At 36.1% G+C, this 15,600-nt stretch overlaps 1 protein-coding gene across 6 annotated transcripts; it reads right to left on the bottom strand.

Annotated features, from left to right (window-relative positions):
* Positions 1-502: 502 nt before the first annotated feature.
* On the bottom strand, positions 503-10,004 carry luc7l3 (LUC7-like 3 pre-mRNA splicing factor). Of its 6 annotated transcripts, none has more exons than XR_014537430.1 (11): positions 9,716-9,976; positions 7,536-7,602; positions 7,394-7,433; positions 7,167-7,311; positions 6,794-6,868; positions 5,877-5,981; positions 5,566-5,727; positions 4,540-4,895; positions 4,278-4,456; positions 1,933-2,865; positions 503-1,026 (listed from the first exon to the last, which is right to left on the bottom strand). XR_014537430.1 is itself a non-coding variant. In XM_083565623.1 (11 exons), exons 1-10 carry the CDS (start codon positions 9,812-9,814, stop codon positions 2,702-2,704), a joined length of 1,392 nt encoding a protein of 463 aa, XP_083421749.1. In that variant the 5' UTR covers positions 9,815-10,004; the 3' UTR covers positions 503-1,026; positions 2,669-2,701. The 6 variants fall into 6 exon arrangements, 4 of the variants coding, with proteins under 4 accessions (XP_083421749.1, XP_083421747.1, XP_083421748.1 ...); XR_014537431.1 differs by having other exon boundaries at positions 1,946-2,865; XM_083565623.1 differs by having other exon boundaries at positions 2,669-2,865; positions 9,716-10,004.
* Between the last annotated feature and the right edge of the window lie 5,596 nt (positions 10,005-15,600).

Genomic DNA, 15,600 nt, shown 5'->3' with positions numbered 1-15,600 from the left:
GTATTTGAATGTTCACACGTAAAGTGCACCACCTATTGGCGAGATCATGCCACTTTCATCTGTTAACTTTTTTTTGTGATTTTTTTATCCATCCACCTATCTATCTATCTATCTATCTATCTATCTATCTATCTATCTATCTATCTATCTATCTATCTATCTATCTATCTATCTATCTATCTATCTATCTATCTATCTATCTATCTATCTATCTATCTATCTATCTATCTATCTATCTATCTATCTATCTATCTATCTATCTATCTATCTATCTATCACCCAGAAAACCAGTTCATCTGTTTGAAAATGAAGAAAAATATTTCTACACTATGAAATTGCTCTTCAGTATGAAAAAGCTATAAAACAGAAAATTAGACAATATTGTACGGGTGAAATGATCCCATCCACTAAGAAACACTGAACAGTTGAGTTAGTACAAACAAATTACATGGTGATACTTTCATTCAAGAGCTCACAATACAATCAAAACTTGACGACGTAGTGATTTCATTTGGACTTTTTATTGAAGACAAATACAGTTTTTTTTAAAATTCAAACAAAAATGAAAATCCAGTCTTTCTAAACTAAAATTGATCGAACATTTGAATATAAGCTTACAGAGGGGAAAAAAGTGACAGAGAGCCCAATCAGGATCTCTGTTCAAACACTGTACATTACTCTCAAAACTGCGCTCTCAAATTCTAAAACGTGAAGTGAGACCCAACTGTGCAAAGCTGACATGTTATAGGTTCACTGAGTGTATATTAACAAATTAAATTGGCCCTTCTGTTTAATTAAAGCCTTTTAAACTCAGAACATTAAAGTATGAAGAACAAACAAATGGGAGTAAAAACAAGGTCTTGTGAAATGATTGCAAAAGGGCAACAGAACCATTTTTACATGTTTTCCTTATATTTTATTCTAATTAGGCCACTACATCTGGTTCACCTTGTTTAAAGCAGCGAAGTATGCATGGCAAAGTTTGGAGGTCTTCAGGTCTTCTTCACTCAGCAGTCCCAGCATCGCCTGATGTGCACAAATAGTCAGAAAGAGTCAATTAGTAGCTGAAATCCAATTTGCTCAAAGAAAAAAATAGGCTTTTAATAGACAAAAAAAAAAAATCTAGTCAACTTTTGCATCAACATGGTCACTTAGCTATGTTTTGTGTATTACAGCATTAACTACAAACAGTGATTTATGACACTTGCTCAGAACAGTGTAGTGAAGACAGTTTAGACGGATTTCAGACAGTTGAGTATTTCCTCCCTTCCTGACTAATTGCTTTGCACCTTTTTGTTCTGACCAACATGAAAAAAAATGACTGACCCTTTAGTTGAACAATTAAAAAAACTATTAAGAGAAAAAGCAAACAAAAAAAAAGTCTGGAACCATGAACATTTTTGAACTTGTGGTTCTCTTTTTTTCTCTTGCCATGGATGAGTAACCCGCTTGATATCCCCTCGTCCACATATAGATTCTCTGCACTGAAAACAAGGCACAGGAAAACTGAAAGAAAAATAATAATAATGCACGCCCCACCCGACCAAAAAATACAAAAACAGAAAGAAAAAAAAAATGCCTGTTGAAGCTGTTTGGATCAAATTTGGAATGAAGCGATGCAAAAATCAAACTTAAACTTAAAACTTAAGTAGCAAAAAGTCCAAAACACGAAGGAAAACCTCATTTATTTCAGAAGCGAGCAAGGGTTATTAAGCTCTAATAACGTTGACTCTGGGATATCAACCGGGTTCATCTGTAAATCACAACATTTGACTCCCTTTTCACATGTAATTAGCATTTAAAAAACGTCAATCTTAACCATAGTTAATAATGAAAGAAATAAAAATTATCAATAGAAACCAAGAACATCAAGCTTTGAAACACTTTCACAGGTAACAGCATTCAAATGGATGTGGGTAGAGAAAGGAGTACCTTGGGTGAGTACCTGCACAGTTTGACAGTATCCTTGATTTTTAATTTGGCTTTTCATGGGGGGTCGCTCACAACACCAACGCTGTGTGAGGTATGGAAGTCAGCTGCAATAATTCATTAACCCTACACTTCCATCATCCCAATGCTATCGGCTCTCGACTTTAAGAACAGACTGCATTAAAGTGCAAGGCAAGGAAGCACACATCCATGAAACTGAAGAACAAAATCAACACTGACGGCAGTTTTAATGGATTAAAGAAAAAAGCTCCTTCTGTGAACACCTCAAAGACATTACAGATAGAGCTAAAACTGCTGCGTGCTTATATATGTTGCATACATAGGCACATTGTTGTATGTATGTTTAGTCAACGAATTAATAAAATACCACAGTATACGTTTACTGTGAGCAAGGAGTTAACAAGTGAGGTAGTATAGGTAGAGGAAATAATAATAATAAAAAAAAAAAACGTAAATTTGGAAGAGAACTTGTCTAAAAGACAAATATGTATGACCGATACAAAACAAGGTACCTCCAGGCATGTTTTTCAGGACTACACTGGCTTTTCCCTCTGGGTATGTTTCATTCTACCTTCTTCTGTTTCAGCCTCTAGTTCCATCTTCAGTGCATACTTACGATGCACTATTAAAAAACAGGAAGAAAAATCACAGACATAACTGAAAGAAAAGGGGGGGAAGGGAGGGGGAGAGCAAAGCTGTTCGGGGAAAGTGCACTTACCTGGAGCTGATCTGAGGTCCTATCAGATCAGTTTTAATTGGACTGAGTGTCACCTTCAGAATGGAGGTCTTCATTGGTGCCATTCAGCTCAGCTTTAGGAGGCTCTACCTCCATGGGCTCGGCCTTTGAGGGCTCACTGGAACGTTCATCACTTGAGCCCTTTCCACTGCCCCTTTTCTCTTCTGTGTCCTTGTGCTCTGAGGAAACGGCAGAACAGCAGAAATGCAACATGGTATTTAACAGAGCAGCAACATTACATTTACATAATAGAAATTGAAAATTAAAAAAAGGATTGCAATAGAATGTTGCAATATTGCTAAATATTATAAATAAAGTAGAATAATATTAGTTTATACAACTTATTATTAGAACACCACACTATTAGTTTAGCAATGGTTTTGAAAGAAACAAATGTCTTAGGATCGTAATTTTATGTAGGGCACACAGACACGCAGATTGATGATGAAGAACTGACTGAAATGTCTGAGTGCTGTTATACTTAATATTAACACTTTTGGAATGCTGCCTGTATAAGCAAATTAGTGGAATAATTAAAGTGTAAAATAATTAACAATACATTTTGAAATAATTTTGAAGGTAAAATAATAAAACCACCTGAGCACTCATAACAAGGAGCTATATTTTTTTACAGTGACGACACTATTCCACAAACATTAGCAGAGTTTTAAAGATTTTCTTGATGTGAATCAAAAAATTCAGGAGAAATTAAACCGACAATATAAAAAAAAATTAGTTGGTGAATAACGAACATAAAACTTTCTAACCAATTGCATTTGCCTTTACATACCCAGGTCTGTTCAAGGTAAACAGTTTCTCAATTTATATTCATCCCCAATATTTCAAAAGCCTTATCTGAATAAACAACAAAACACTATTTGTTAAAGTTGTTCTGTCTAAAAAACACACAGAAGACAAACCGGTCTTAAATTTAACTTACTACATTTCTATTTAAGTTAAATTTGCAACTATTTTATTAAAGAATGACATAACTAAATTGTATTATAACTAAATGCTTAAAAAAAAAAAATAATATAGTGAACATCTCAGTTTCTTTTTCTCACATACAATCACTTTTAATGTATTTATTGCCAACACCATACAATAGTTTGAGGATTTTTAATTTTTTGAGGGGAAAATGTAACACATAAGCAAACTGTAAAAGCTTGCATAACATTAGTCTACTTAAAAAAATTCTCTAGTAGTACTGCTTAAGAAGTATACTGCATAAGTTGCTAAGTATTAGTATTGAGATATAAAAGGAAAAATATAAAAATAAAAATGTTAGAACTTTAGGTAGTGATCATAAAACATACTGAATGGTTACAGGTCTAAATACTGAATGCAAGTTTGCATTATTTGAAATAAACATTACTAAATGCAGAGATTCAGGTATCAGGCAATTTTATAAGAACTATTGCCAACTTAGACTTTTGAAAGACACAACCTAAAGATTGTGTCATGAACATTCTTTATATCCTAAAGAATCCCATTCCCACTGTGTAACATGGACCAAACCGTCCCAGATTTAACAATACACAGAAAACTTTAGCAGTCTTATGACAAAGACAAAAATTGGGTCGGTTCTCACCTTTGTCTCTGGCAGTTCTGTCCTTCTCTCTGTCTTTGTCTCTCTCCCTATCTCGACTGCGGCTGCGGTGCCGGTGGCTTTTGCGTTCAGAGCTGCGAGACCTTTTTCGTTCCTTGCTGCGTGAACGTCTCTTCCTGTCCGGACGCTCCCTGCTGCGTCTCCTCTCACGGTCACGGCTCCTGATTAACAAATCACAGTGTCAGTGCAACCAAAGGTATGCTGATATGGGAAAAAGAAATAAAGTACCAACATCTGTGTGTACCTGCTGCGCTTCCTGTCCCTCTCCCTCTCCCTCTCCTTGCTTCTGCTCCTCCTTCTGTCCCGTGATCGACTCCTGCGGCGGTCAGAGGCCCGACTCGAGTGGCGGCTGCGCGAGTGACTCCGTTTACTGCGCCGTTCACGCTCACGCTCTCTCTCCCTCTCGCGTTCTCGTTCCCTTTCACGCTCCCGCTCACGCTCTCTCTCTCGCTCTTTCTCCCTCTCCTTCTCTCGCATCTCCTCTTCCTCCTTGCGTCTCTTCTCACGCTCCTCCCTTTCACGCTCCCTGTCTTCCCTCTCTCTTTCCCTCTTTGCCCGGTCGTCTTTTTCTGGGTCCTCTGAGCGCCGACGCAGTTTTTCCTGCAGCGTCAATGATCGTGAAACAAAAAAATAAAGGCTCATTATGAGTGAAACAAAAAAATCACAAAGAAAAAGGCAAACAGGATTGACAAGTGCAAAAATATAGATTTTTACATCAGGACATCAGTTTTGGAGATCCCCTGTACAGCTCACTTATTTTAGGCTCTAAAGTGGCTGTCAGCTGAATAATCATAAACCTAAACACCTGTAATAACTATCAGCCAGGAAAATTATAGCCCATCATAAATATTAGGAAACTCATTTTATTTGGCCATGGTATAAAACTAATGGAACTGCACAACAATAGCAACAATGACAATTATCAAGCTAACTTAAATATTTGAATATATTACATTTAAATATAAGCCAATATAATAAACATAAGCTTACAAATGTGCAAAAATCAATAAATACTATCAGAGGAATTTTTCAATTGAATCCTAAAAAGTCAACAAAAGTAAATTAAGTCAACATCAAAAACGAATTTAACAAAGGAAAATCAAAAATCACGATAATACAAACAAAAAACAGCAGATTTTCTAAATTGGCTGCAAATCAAAACTTTTACAACACACAGAATTAAAATGTTTTTATTTTCATGTTTTTACCTTAAATTCTACAATAAAAAAAAAAACTCCTATTCCTACCGTAAAAAGGCCTATAGACTCACCTTTAGTTCCTCCACAGTAGATTTGATTTTAGCATATCCCATATGCTGTTTGCCCATTAGATGGTCGTCTACTCTGGACTGAGCATCACCAACAATGAGGAAAGCACCACACACCTCACAAACCTCCATCTGTTTCTCCTGAGCAGCAAAGCTCTCGATTGTCTGCAAGTTTAAAAAAAAAAAAAAAAAAGCATGACTGTTCTGAAACCAAAACTTGTTTATGACTTGACTAAAAATGTGAAACTGAACCATGGATTTTCATGCCAAAACAAACAAAAAAAAGGCTATGAATTTACAAATGTAGAACTTACTGATGGTGTTGAGCTAAGTTGCTCTCTTTCCTCCTTCAGCTGTTCCACCAGCTTCATCATGCCCTGAGCTTCTTCTACACGGCCTTCCGATCCAAGCTCTTCAATCTGAACACAAGTCAAATTAATACCACACACTGGAAATGCACACATGTAGCAATAATTTGTTTTTCCATCAAGAATATAAATACATCAATAGCATTTGTAAAGTACTGTGATACCATGACAATGTAAAGAAAGACATGAAAAACAAACAATTTATTGTTTACATTTACACTAGCTTACAACGTGCATGAAAATGATTCAAAATAATTCAAATGATCACTAAAGAACACTCATGACAAGCATCAGAAAATATTTGCTATCACAAAATATCTACAGATGGTCTCCAAGTTACGATGGTTCGACGTACAAGGACGATAGCAATGACAAAATTGTACAAATGTTTTTAATTTTGCACGAAAGGCAAATGTAGCAGCGTATGCTCCGCCCTCCTATTGCAAACTGCACCTTAACCATGCGCCTAATGCCAAAAAAAAAAGTCTATAGTTTTTAAAAAAACGGTACTGCAAATTGCTCTTTTTTTTGGCTAAATTACTTAATGTAATTTGTTAAATTATTAACAAATTACAGTTTACTACCCCATACTGAGCACCATTCTTTAAGACTCCTGGGTAAGCTAGACCATGTCTCAAATTTTTCAAGTTACACTGGGATTATCCCATGGAAGTCCATCAGAAGTCGGGGACTACCTCTATTATATAACGTGCAATGCCGGTATCACCACTGGTATTACATCCTGTTGCAGGATTATGTACATGATTTTATTAACATGTGCAGTTAACTTCAAATTCCTGGCATACCACAGTGTAAAGCAGCCTTTACATAGCAGCTCAAACATTAAAGTGAAGCAATCATACCTGGACGACGAGTGCCTCAATCTTCTCTGTGAGCACCTGAGCTTTTTCCTCATTCTTCCCAGACAGAGTAGGACCCTGTGAAGCCAAGGCAAAAGTGAGTATACAACTATACAGCACTATATCAAAATAATTAAACATGCTGCTGTTGAAAAAACTTTTGTTTGATGACACCACTGATCAAAAGCAATCTATCATCTGCATTAGGTCACACAATGAAAGGGACAATAATACTACAAAATAAGTAAAAACAACAACAACAAACACAGAAGCATAGATGTGTATGTCAAGATGCAACTCTGTATTTTAGAGATGTGTTTTTGAATTCAGGATGTAGCATTCCTAGGTGCAGGTGAAAAAAAATTTGTCCACATACTCCGGAGTTCTGTTGGGCCTGTGACAGTGCCAATCTGGCATGGCCTCTCCGGATCCGGCGCTCCACCTCAGCCAACAAACTCTGCAGGTACCTCAGGAAGTCTCTCTCGTAGCCTTCCTTCATGAATCGGGAGCTCTTCTCATACCTAGAACATAAATTTACTGGGTTATTTTAAGCTTTCACATAAAGTCTGTTAATCCATTAAATAAAAGGGAAATCCCACTTACATTTTTCGCAAGTTTTCATCGTGAATCTTTTCACAAGGCCCTAAAAAGAAGTCACCTAGTTAGATACAGCTTTCAAAGAAGAATAGACGGAACATCGCTGTTTCATCAAAACTCTAAACTGTTGTGTGTAATGCTTTATTACCCAAATCAGAACGTGTGTTGGTGAACAGTTCAGCTGGGCAAAAGCCACACAGATAATATTTGCAGACCTGAAAGATAAAGAAGCCCAAAATTAACACTAAAGCATGACAAGCAACGAGCACACAAACGCAGTTTTAAACCCTAATAGAGACATTGCTGCTCTATTAAGTTAAAGGCAAATAATGTAATCATCACAGTGGCCAAAACACCACAGTCTGATTATTTGCAAGCCAATTAAAACAAATGCAGAACATAAAAACAGCTACAATCTTTCTTATTTATTATGAATACCAGCATGACATAGAAGCAGACAGTGTTCTGGCAATTAATCACAGACTAAATATACCAGTGTCCCTGAATCTGATTAGTCGGAAAGTCATTTTCCCAGCAAAGCGCTGACAGCTTTTCCAGCTGCATTCATGTCAATGCGCTCATTCTAATGTATGACCGTTTCTATAGTAACAGGAAACTGTACAGTGGACAGTTGACTTAATTATCTTCTTCCCGGCTGCTCCCATTAGGGGTCGCCACAGCAGATGATCCAGACAGTTGACTTAATCTAGGCCTAATAATCAATTCAACCAAAGTATTATCTTTAAGAATAAAACATATCCTTCTTATTGTTAAATAAGAAAAAACACAGCTGATAAGGTAAAGTCTTTTTTTTTTTTTTTTTTAGGAATGTATGTTCAACTGTTACATTTGTCTCATTGGGTGGCAACCATTTGTAACAGTAACATTTTCCAACAAGCAAAGATTTCAGGATAGAGGAATGTGTGCTTTCTGGGCACTTGGCAACATTCACAGTCACACTAACGAGTTTGTCTCAACAACTTTAGACAATAGAGAGAGAGGGTAGTGAAGGAGTGACTTCATATACACCATTCTATGATAAACTGCACATTGTTAGACTTGACTGGATTCTGTATGTGTATGTATGTGTGTGTGTGTATATATATATATATATATATATATATATATATATATATATATATATATATAAATAAAAAAAAAGGGAACAGGTTGTTAAGACCTGTTGGTAAGACCTCATTACTCCTGGTCACATCACACCACCCCGTTAATGTTGCTCTAAAAGCATGCCTTAACTATTTCATTTTTTACACCTGGTACGTCAGAAGTCCAAGCCCCAGGCCCAAATACAGTGGAGAGCTGCGACCTAGTCCATGGCTTCTATTACAAATTGGCAACACTATGAATTTTTTCCTTTTGCCAGACTGGATCATCATGCTGTGCTAACACATCAGAAGCATTTCCCCTCCTTCGACTACAAATGCAGAGCATTCACATAAAGAATTATCTTCTGTTATGGAGTTGAAAAATTGATTTTAATCAAACTGAAGAGACCAATCTGAAAAGGTCAAATAACTTAGATTTCCATTCAAGTATTTACAATGACATCTGATTTAGAAATACCATTTGTTATCTAACGACTTTTGGTTCCTGAAACACACAAGAATCACAAGAGAAATATTATTCCTGCATGGCTCACTGGAGTTTAGGTGTAAATCTATTTAAAGCAGTATCTACACTCAGATAATGCTCCTTATTACATTTCATATAAAGTCATTTACACAAGTACTGCAGCAGAGAGTGTAACAGATGCGCCTTATAAACCGGCTGAGGGAGAGGGTTATAATCTACACTGTAATGCTGATGAGGATTTGAGGGCAGACTGAATGGGGCATTCAAAATACCGTATTCATTTCAGATCAGCTGTTGCTACACGTTGCACGATCGGCAGGCACGTTAATACTTAACTATCCAATAGTAACCAAGATCTGTTCACATACGTTCCGGAAAAAAGTTTATTATTAATAACTTCAACCAGCTAAACAGGAGTCAACATTAAGGACTCGGAAAGCGCGGGATGGACTCACAGTGCTAGCGATGCTAGCTAACAACGTTAGCACAGTTTTTCTGCGTAAGAGGCCTGAGCAAGCTAACAAAGCTAACAAACCATCGGTGTAAGAAAAACTGCAACAACGTTGAGAAACATCTTTACATGCTCAATATGCGCTATATATATATATATATATATATATATATATATATATATATATATAAAACCAACGCGTTAACTAATAAGCAGAGGTTAATTAGCTGCACGAGCTGAGCTAAATTAAGCTAAGCTAGCTGATAAGCGGCTCCTTGACTACTCACAGTCTCGTGGTCCCAGCGAACATTACAGCGCTTCTCATCCGGGGCCAAGTTTCTGTCTCGGCCCATTAACTCATCGAGTAACTGGGCTGCGGAAAGCATTCTGCTTCGATTTTAATCAACAGCAACCAGCAAAATCGCTCCACTATTATCCGTTTACATGCAGAGACGATTCCACCAGACGTTCTTGAGATTTTACTCGTCCTAACAAAATGGCTCCACACAACAGATTTTCTCGTTTTTCCTCAAGTCACTCGAGAGACTACTCCGAGGATAAACAGGGTTTATGTGCGCCACCTGCCGGTGCGGAGGACAAAACAGGTGTCGCAGAGGTGCCCCAATTTTTTCCTATGAAGGGCCAAACAAGCAAAAGCAAAAGCATTACATTCAAATTAAAGTTGTCATGCTTCCTCTCATTTATGATTTAATAATATTTAAAATACATAAATAAATAGAAAACTTTACTCTGTAATTTTCTTAATGAATGCAATTTATTTTCATTCAATTAATTTTTTTAAGTTCTAGTTCAGTGAACCTTGTATTACATTGAGAAACAATCCAATTTAATGTACAATAGAGTTAAGTGCCGAAAAACAGCTATTTAGTAACCTCAAATAAAAGACATGTAGATGGTCAAAAAATATTATATCCAAGTGCCATTTATTTCCATTTATGCATTTTTTTCTTGTGTATTGCATGGCATGGCAAGTCAAAGTCAAAGATTTAGGCATCTCATGTCTATTGTCTCCATCTATTCTTGTCGATTATATTATATATTACATTTCTTATATTTTATTATAAAATACAATTATATTTATAAATGTAATATATTTAATCATAATCTAAACTACTCTACCTGTAGGTCACACACTGCTAAAGTGCGCTACATGCTGGTGAGGAATCAAATAACAGCATAGGCAATGAGAAAGCTCAAGTGTTCGTCCGCTTTAAAAGATACATACAGTGATCTCTTATTATAATAAAATATAATAATAAATAATAAATTATATTATTATACAAATAAATTTTTCACTATGACAATTATTTTGAGCAAAATTATTATACATTGGTTAATAATTTTACTCAAAATAATTGACTGTGTAAAATTAATTAGTATATTATTTATCATTTATTATTTTATTATATTATAATAATATAAATATTATATTTATTATTATTATTTATCTTTAAAAAATGCAGATTTACTTTATTAATAAATTTTTTACTTTTATAGCACATTGATTCATTACATTTTTAAATAGGGATGTTTTTGGATTTGTTCATTTGTTTTTGCATGTGTTCATTTGTTTTTGCATTTGTTATTTTGTTTTCGGATTTTTTAAAATGTGTTTTCTAATTTGCTCATTTGTTTTCGGATTTGTTAATGTGTTTTGCACTTCTCGGCCACCGTAGAGACCGCCTGGGAATTTTACTGATCCTGTAGCAAAACATTTTTGTCCTGATAAGACTGGCCTCTTCCAAAACCCCTTTAAAAGGACTGATGAATATAACAATTATGTCAAAGTTTATGCAAAGGTCTTCACAGAAACCATAAGTCTACCCAACTGAACACCCATGAAAGATTTTGGACCAACATGTAAAATGTGCTGTCCTTTTTTTTTAGCATCCCATTTAGATGGCAAAGCACATGCTGATCTATTTCGCTGGATAAGAGATACAAATGTGTATTGCTATTAAGCGCTACATTTGCTTAGTATATCAGTTTACTCCCACTATGCTTTACATAAAAAAATATATAATAAGCTTTGTAGTCTACTATAGCAGCATTGCTGTCACTTTGACCTGTAGCTCAGCATAACATCGATAGTCTCAGAATAAATCCTCTTTCAGTGTACAGTACAGTGGTGCACAGTGCATCTGGATGGGTGGGTTCTGCCTTACTTTGGGGTTAGATGTGAACAGCACATCATGTTCATATATAGCAGTGGATGTTTGGCATAGAAAATTTGATGTGCTTCCCGCTTGTGTTTGATTATTTTCAGCCTTGCTCTCATAATGTGTGAACGTGGGAGATTTGCAAGATATGTAAGCTCAGTTTGTAAAATGATATATCTTTGCCAAGTCGTGCTGCAGGACAAGATGCAGAGCTGACCCATGGTATGGGTGGGTATCTAGAGCATAATCCATTTTTAGAGGTGAGAAGCATGAAACTATAAATTGAAAAAAGGAACACAATGTTGCCGGAAAAAAAGTGCCTGTATGCCTATCATAAAATAATGACAGCAATTTGCAAGCTTATCTGACAAGCATGCTGTCAGTAATTTACTGTTAATTTGACAGTGCATTTGTGGAACATTCACTTCCTTAAAAAGATCTGGGTGTCATTAGAACAAGTCTGTGGCAGATCAGTTTTTTTTTTTGTTTGTTTGGTTTTTTTTTTTGGGGGGGGGGGGGGGGGGGCATTACTCAGTCATTTTTAAAAACACATCAAATATAGGGCACAAAAACCACATACAACACAGACACAAAAAAAGGGAAAGATGCCACGCATGTAAACAGCTAATTTAATATGCAGAAATGGTTGCATCGTTGTATTAGTAATATCAGTTTCAGCCTTTCAGTCTCTAAAAATAAAGTGATCTTATAAACATAAAGTATATCAAAGAAATGGTGAATAGACCTACAGTGTCTTTGCAGTGAAATCAGGGTAAAATGGCACTCTTGTTCTCATGTCATTAGAAAGAAAATTCTCACAGCAAATCTTTATGAAGATAATAAGCGTATACTCTCAAGAATATATGGTATAAGAATATAACCTTGTGCAGTCTTGTGAAAATGTATTCCTAACCCCCCTCCTTCATTACTGCATGTCTCTACTCTGCTAAATGATGCTCAGGCAAAATATCTCGTTGCCAGAGCAACAAGACACACATAAGTGAACATAGAAACCTTTTTAGAGTGAGCTCTAATGAGAACAACAATCAGCAAGCCATACCCCGTGCTGTTGAATGAAGTACTTTTAATCAAACAAGCCATGTGCAAATGGATTACTGTACATCAATGTATCATGATGAACATCGCTCACAGCATTTGTAGCAAATATTCAAAATGGGCCGGCTAAAAATACCAGAGGAACTTGTCATTGAGTTGTCTCACGCTGGAGTCTATTGTAGTCTAAGAGCAGATGGCTCCTTTTGGATGTAGAGTTGGCCCAGGGAGCTTGGTGTCCTAATGCTAAGTCTGTCACACATTTGGTCTGAATCGTGTGCACTTTCTGTACTCGGCCACATAACAAAATAACAGTTCCAATTCTTGGAAAGCTTTCAGATCTTGAATAACACTCACACAATGTGGTTGAAAATAATCTTCCCAAAGACTATTTTAAAATACTAGCTTTCAGAATGACAAAAAACTGAGGTGTTATAAAATAAAACACTACATTATTAATACGCGTAGGAGGAGATCTTAAAGATTCTTTAACATAGGGTTGATGATTAAAAAAGGCCAGTCCGAGATGCTTTTCTGCTCACTATTAAGAAATCAAACTCTTAAATGATTTTACTATGTTGTAAATACACACTGATTCTATTACAAGCCATTTTTAAGCATTTTAAGTCGCTTCTATTTGCTCACTTCTATTTTCTTCTGTTTGTTTCAAAGATTGTCTATTATCATAAATTACTAAATGACTGATTGGCAAATGAGACCCGAACTTAATCCTAAATGTCACTTCTGATTTATGTTACTTTGAACATAGCTTTGCTTCTCCTTTTATGTCCATTATTACATAACCCTCTATTGTGAACAAGGGTTAGGAACTGAATGCTTTCAGGTAGCGAAACATACACACTTCCAAATCTAACTCAAGACAGAACACACAGTTCTGGTTCTGTGCTTGTTTTTTTTTTGTTTTTTACTACTCTTCTCTTTCCAGCCCTCACAACAAAGACTAGGTCATTTACGATTCAGACAAAGCATTTTGGAGTAAAAGCAAAATACAGTGCATGTTCAATAGACATGTCCAAGAATATAAAATTAAACACTGATGTTATCGAAGAAATACATATGAGCAGATCACTATCTTACCATAAAATAGCTGTAAAGGAAGAAAGAGCTCCAGTTAATGTTCATACCAAACATCAGAATGAAGAAAAAATGTGATCTCTTTGACTTGAATGTGGCATGGATGACTAAATGAGGATCCATCGATAGATCACATTGGGTTTCACTCCTGTCAATTGTGAACAGGAATCTGGGACATCCTCCATAAGCTTTGATGTGTTGTGCATTTTAAGATGCTTGTCTGCTCACCAAGACTATAAAGAGAGATTATAAGAGTTATTATAAACGTCTTGTTAACTCAAATCAGTCAGGTAATTCTACTCTGATTGCACTCATCATGGTGTCTTAGACTGCAAACACTTCTCTCACTGGATGTTTTTAGCACTTTTCTGGGTAAACTCTAGATGTTGTTATTTGTGAAATCTCAGGATATCAGCAGTTCCTTAAATACTCAAACTAGCTCCATGCAATCTATGCCCTGATAAAACTCACAGAAATTACACTATTAATTCCTATGTAAACATAGCCTGAGGTTCATGATCTGTTTCTGAAGGATTTGTTTTGCATTGCATTGCTGTCACATGATTGGGTGACTGGGTAGCTGCATTAATGTGCAGATCTGAAGGTAAAGTGTTGTTAGAATAATTGATATCTGGTGTTGAAATTCTGGCAATACTTTTACTATCCAATATCCAACACTAAATTATGTGGATGGAAAGAAAGCACAGGAATTACCGTATTTTCCGGACTATAAGCCGTTACTTTTTTCCCATAACATTAGCCTCATAACATTAGACCAGTGAAATTGCTGAACGGGTTCATGTGAACCATTGAAACTCTTTATATTAAATCAGATGCGCTCCCACTAAATTGGGCCGCACCACATCATAAATATGGATGAAGGTACTCTGACGTTTAACCTGCCGCTCACTTGGACTGTAACCAGGAAATGCGATCATTCGTCACGCTCAAAACAACCGGGCATGAAAAAACACACTTCACCTGTGTTCTGAGCTGCACGGCATCGGGAGAAAAGCTTCACCGATGGTGATTTTTAAACGCACGACAATGCCAAATGATAAACTAGAGAGAGAAATTGTTGTGAAAGGAAGGAGGAAGACAGTGAACAATGACTTTCTTGGTAGGCTACTGTTTAGATACAAGCCGTGTAACAGACACTGTCTTTCGTTAAAGCCTGTGTAAAGTTCATTAGTTTCAATTTAGACTGGTAGACAGGTGCGGCTTATTTATGTTCAAAATAAAAATGTTTTTCATATTCAGCGGGTGTGGCTTATATTTGGGTGTGCTTAATAGTCCGTAAATTACGGTAATTTAGTGACTTGCAGGACAATTTTCCCATGATTACAAGATTCCCAACCAAATATTCAATATATTTTTTTAGTTTGCTATAGATAGCTATCTTTATTTTTACATTTACTAGTTATATGATAGTTGTATATTCAATCATCTTCAGTAACCACTTTATCTTGGTCAGGCTTATGGTAGATATAGAGCCTATTCTGGCAGAATAATTAATCAGGGCTCCGAGGCCAGTTGACAACAGGGTGTCAAGTACACACATTCTCAGTCCGTCACACCATAGCAATTAGCAGAGCCAATTTGTCTACCTGCATGTTCCTGGACAGTGGGTGGAAATCAGAGAACCTGGAGGAAACAGGGAGTTATGCAGATTTCCACATGCAGTTAAGTATTAAACTTGAAACTGTGAGGCAACTGTGCTGCCACTGCAGTTATACATTTTTTAAGCAGGTCATAACTAATATACTGGCCAATGGTGAACAAAACAGCCTGATAAATGCTACATTTCATCTGTAATACAGAGAATTTGTTTTCATGTCCAGTTC

Source organism: Silurus aristotelis, assembly GCF_946808225.1.
Source record: "Silurus aristotelis genome assembly, chromosome: 17".
Taxonomy (NCBI): Eukaryota; Metazoa; Chordata; class Actinopteri; order Siluriformes; family Siluridae; genus Silurus; species Silurus aristotelis.
The sequence above is the reverse complement of the archived record's forward strand: the minus strand, read 5'-3'. Positions and strand labels throughout refer to the sequence as shown.

Coding starts and splice junctions, on each gene's coding strand:
- luc7l3 (XM_083565620.1), bottom strand. CDS start 9,814: ATGCTTTCCGCAGCCCAGTTACTCGATGAGTTAATGGGCCGAGACAGA. Junction 4,457..4,539: donor AGGGACAGGAAGCGCAGCAG/GTACACACAGAT, acceptor TTTGTTAATCAG/GAGCCGTGACCGTGAGAGGA. Junction 2,866..4,277: donor CAGAACTGCCAGAGACAAAG/GTGAGAACCGAC, acceptor CCGTTTCCTCAG/AGCACAAGGACACAGAAGAG.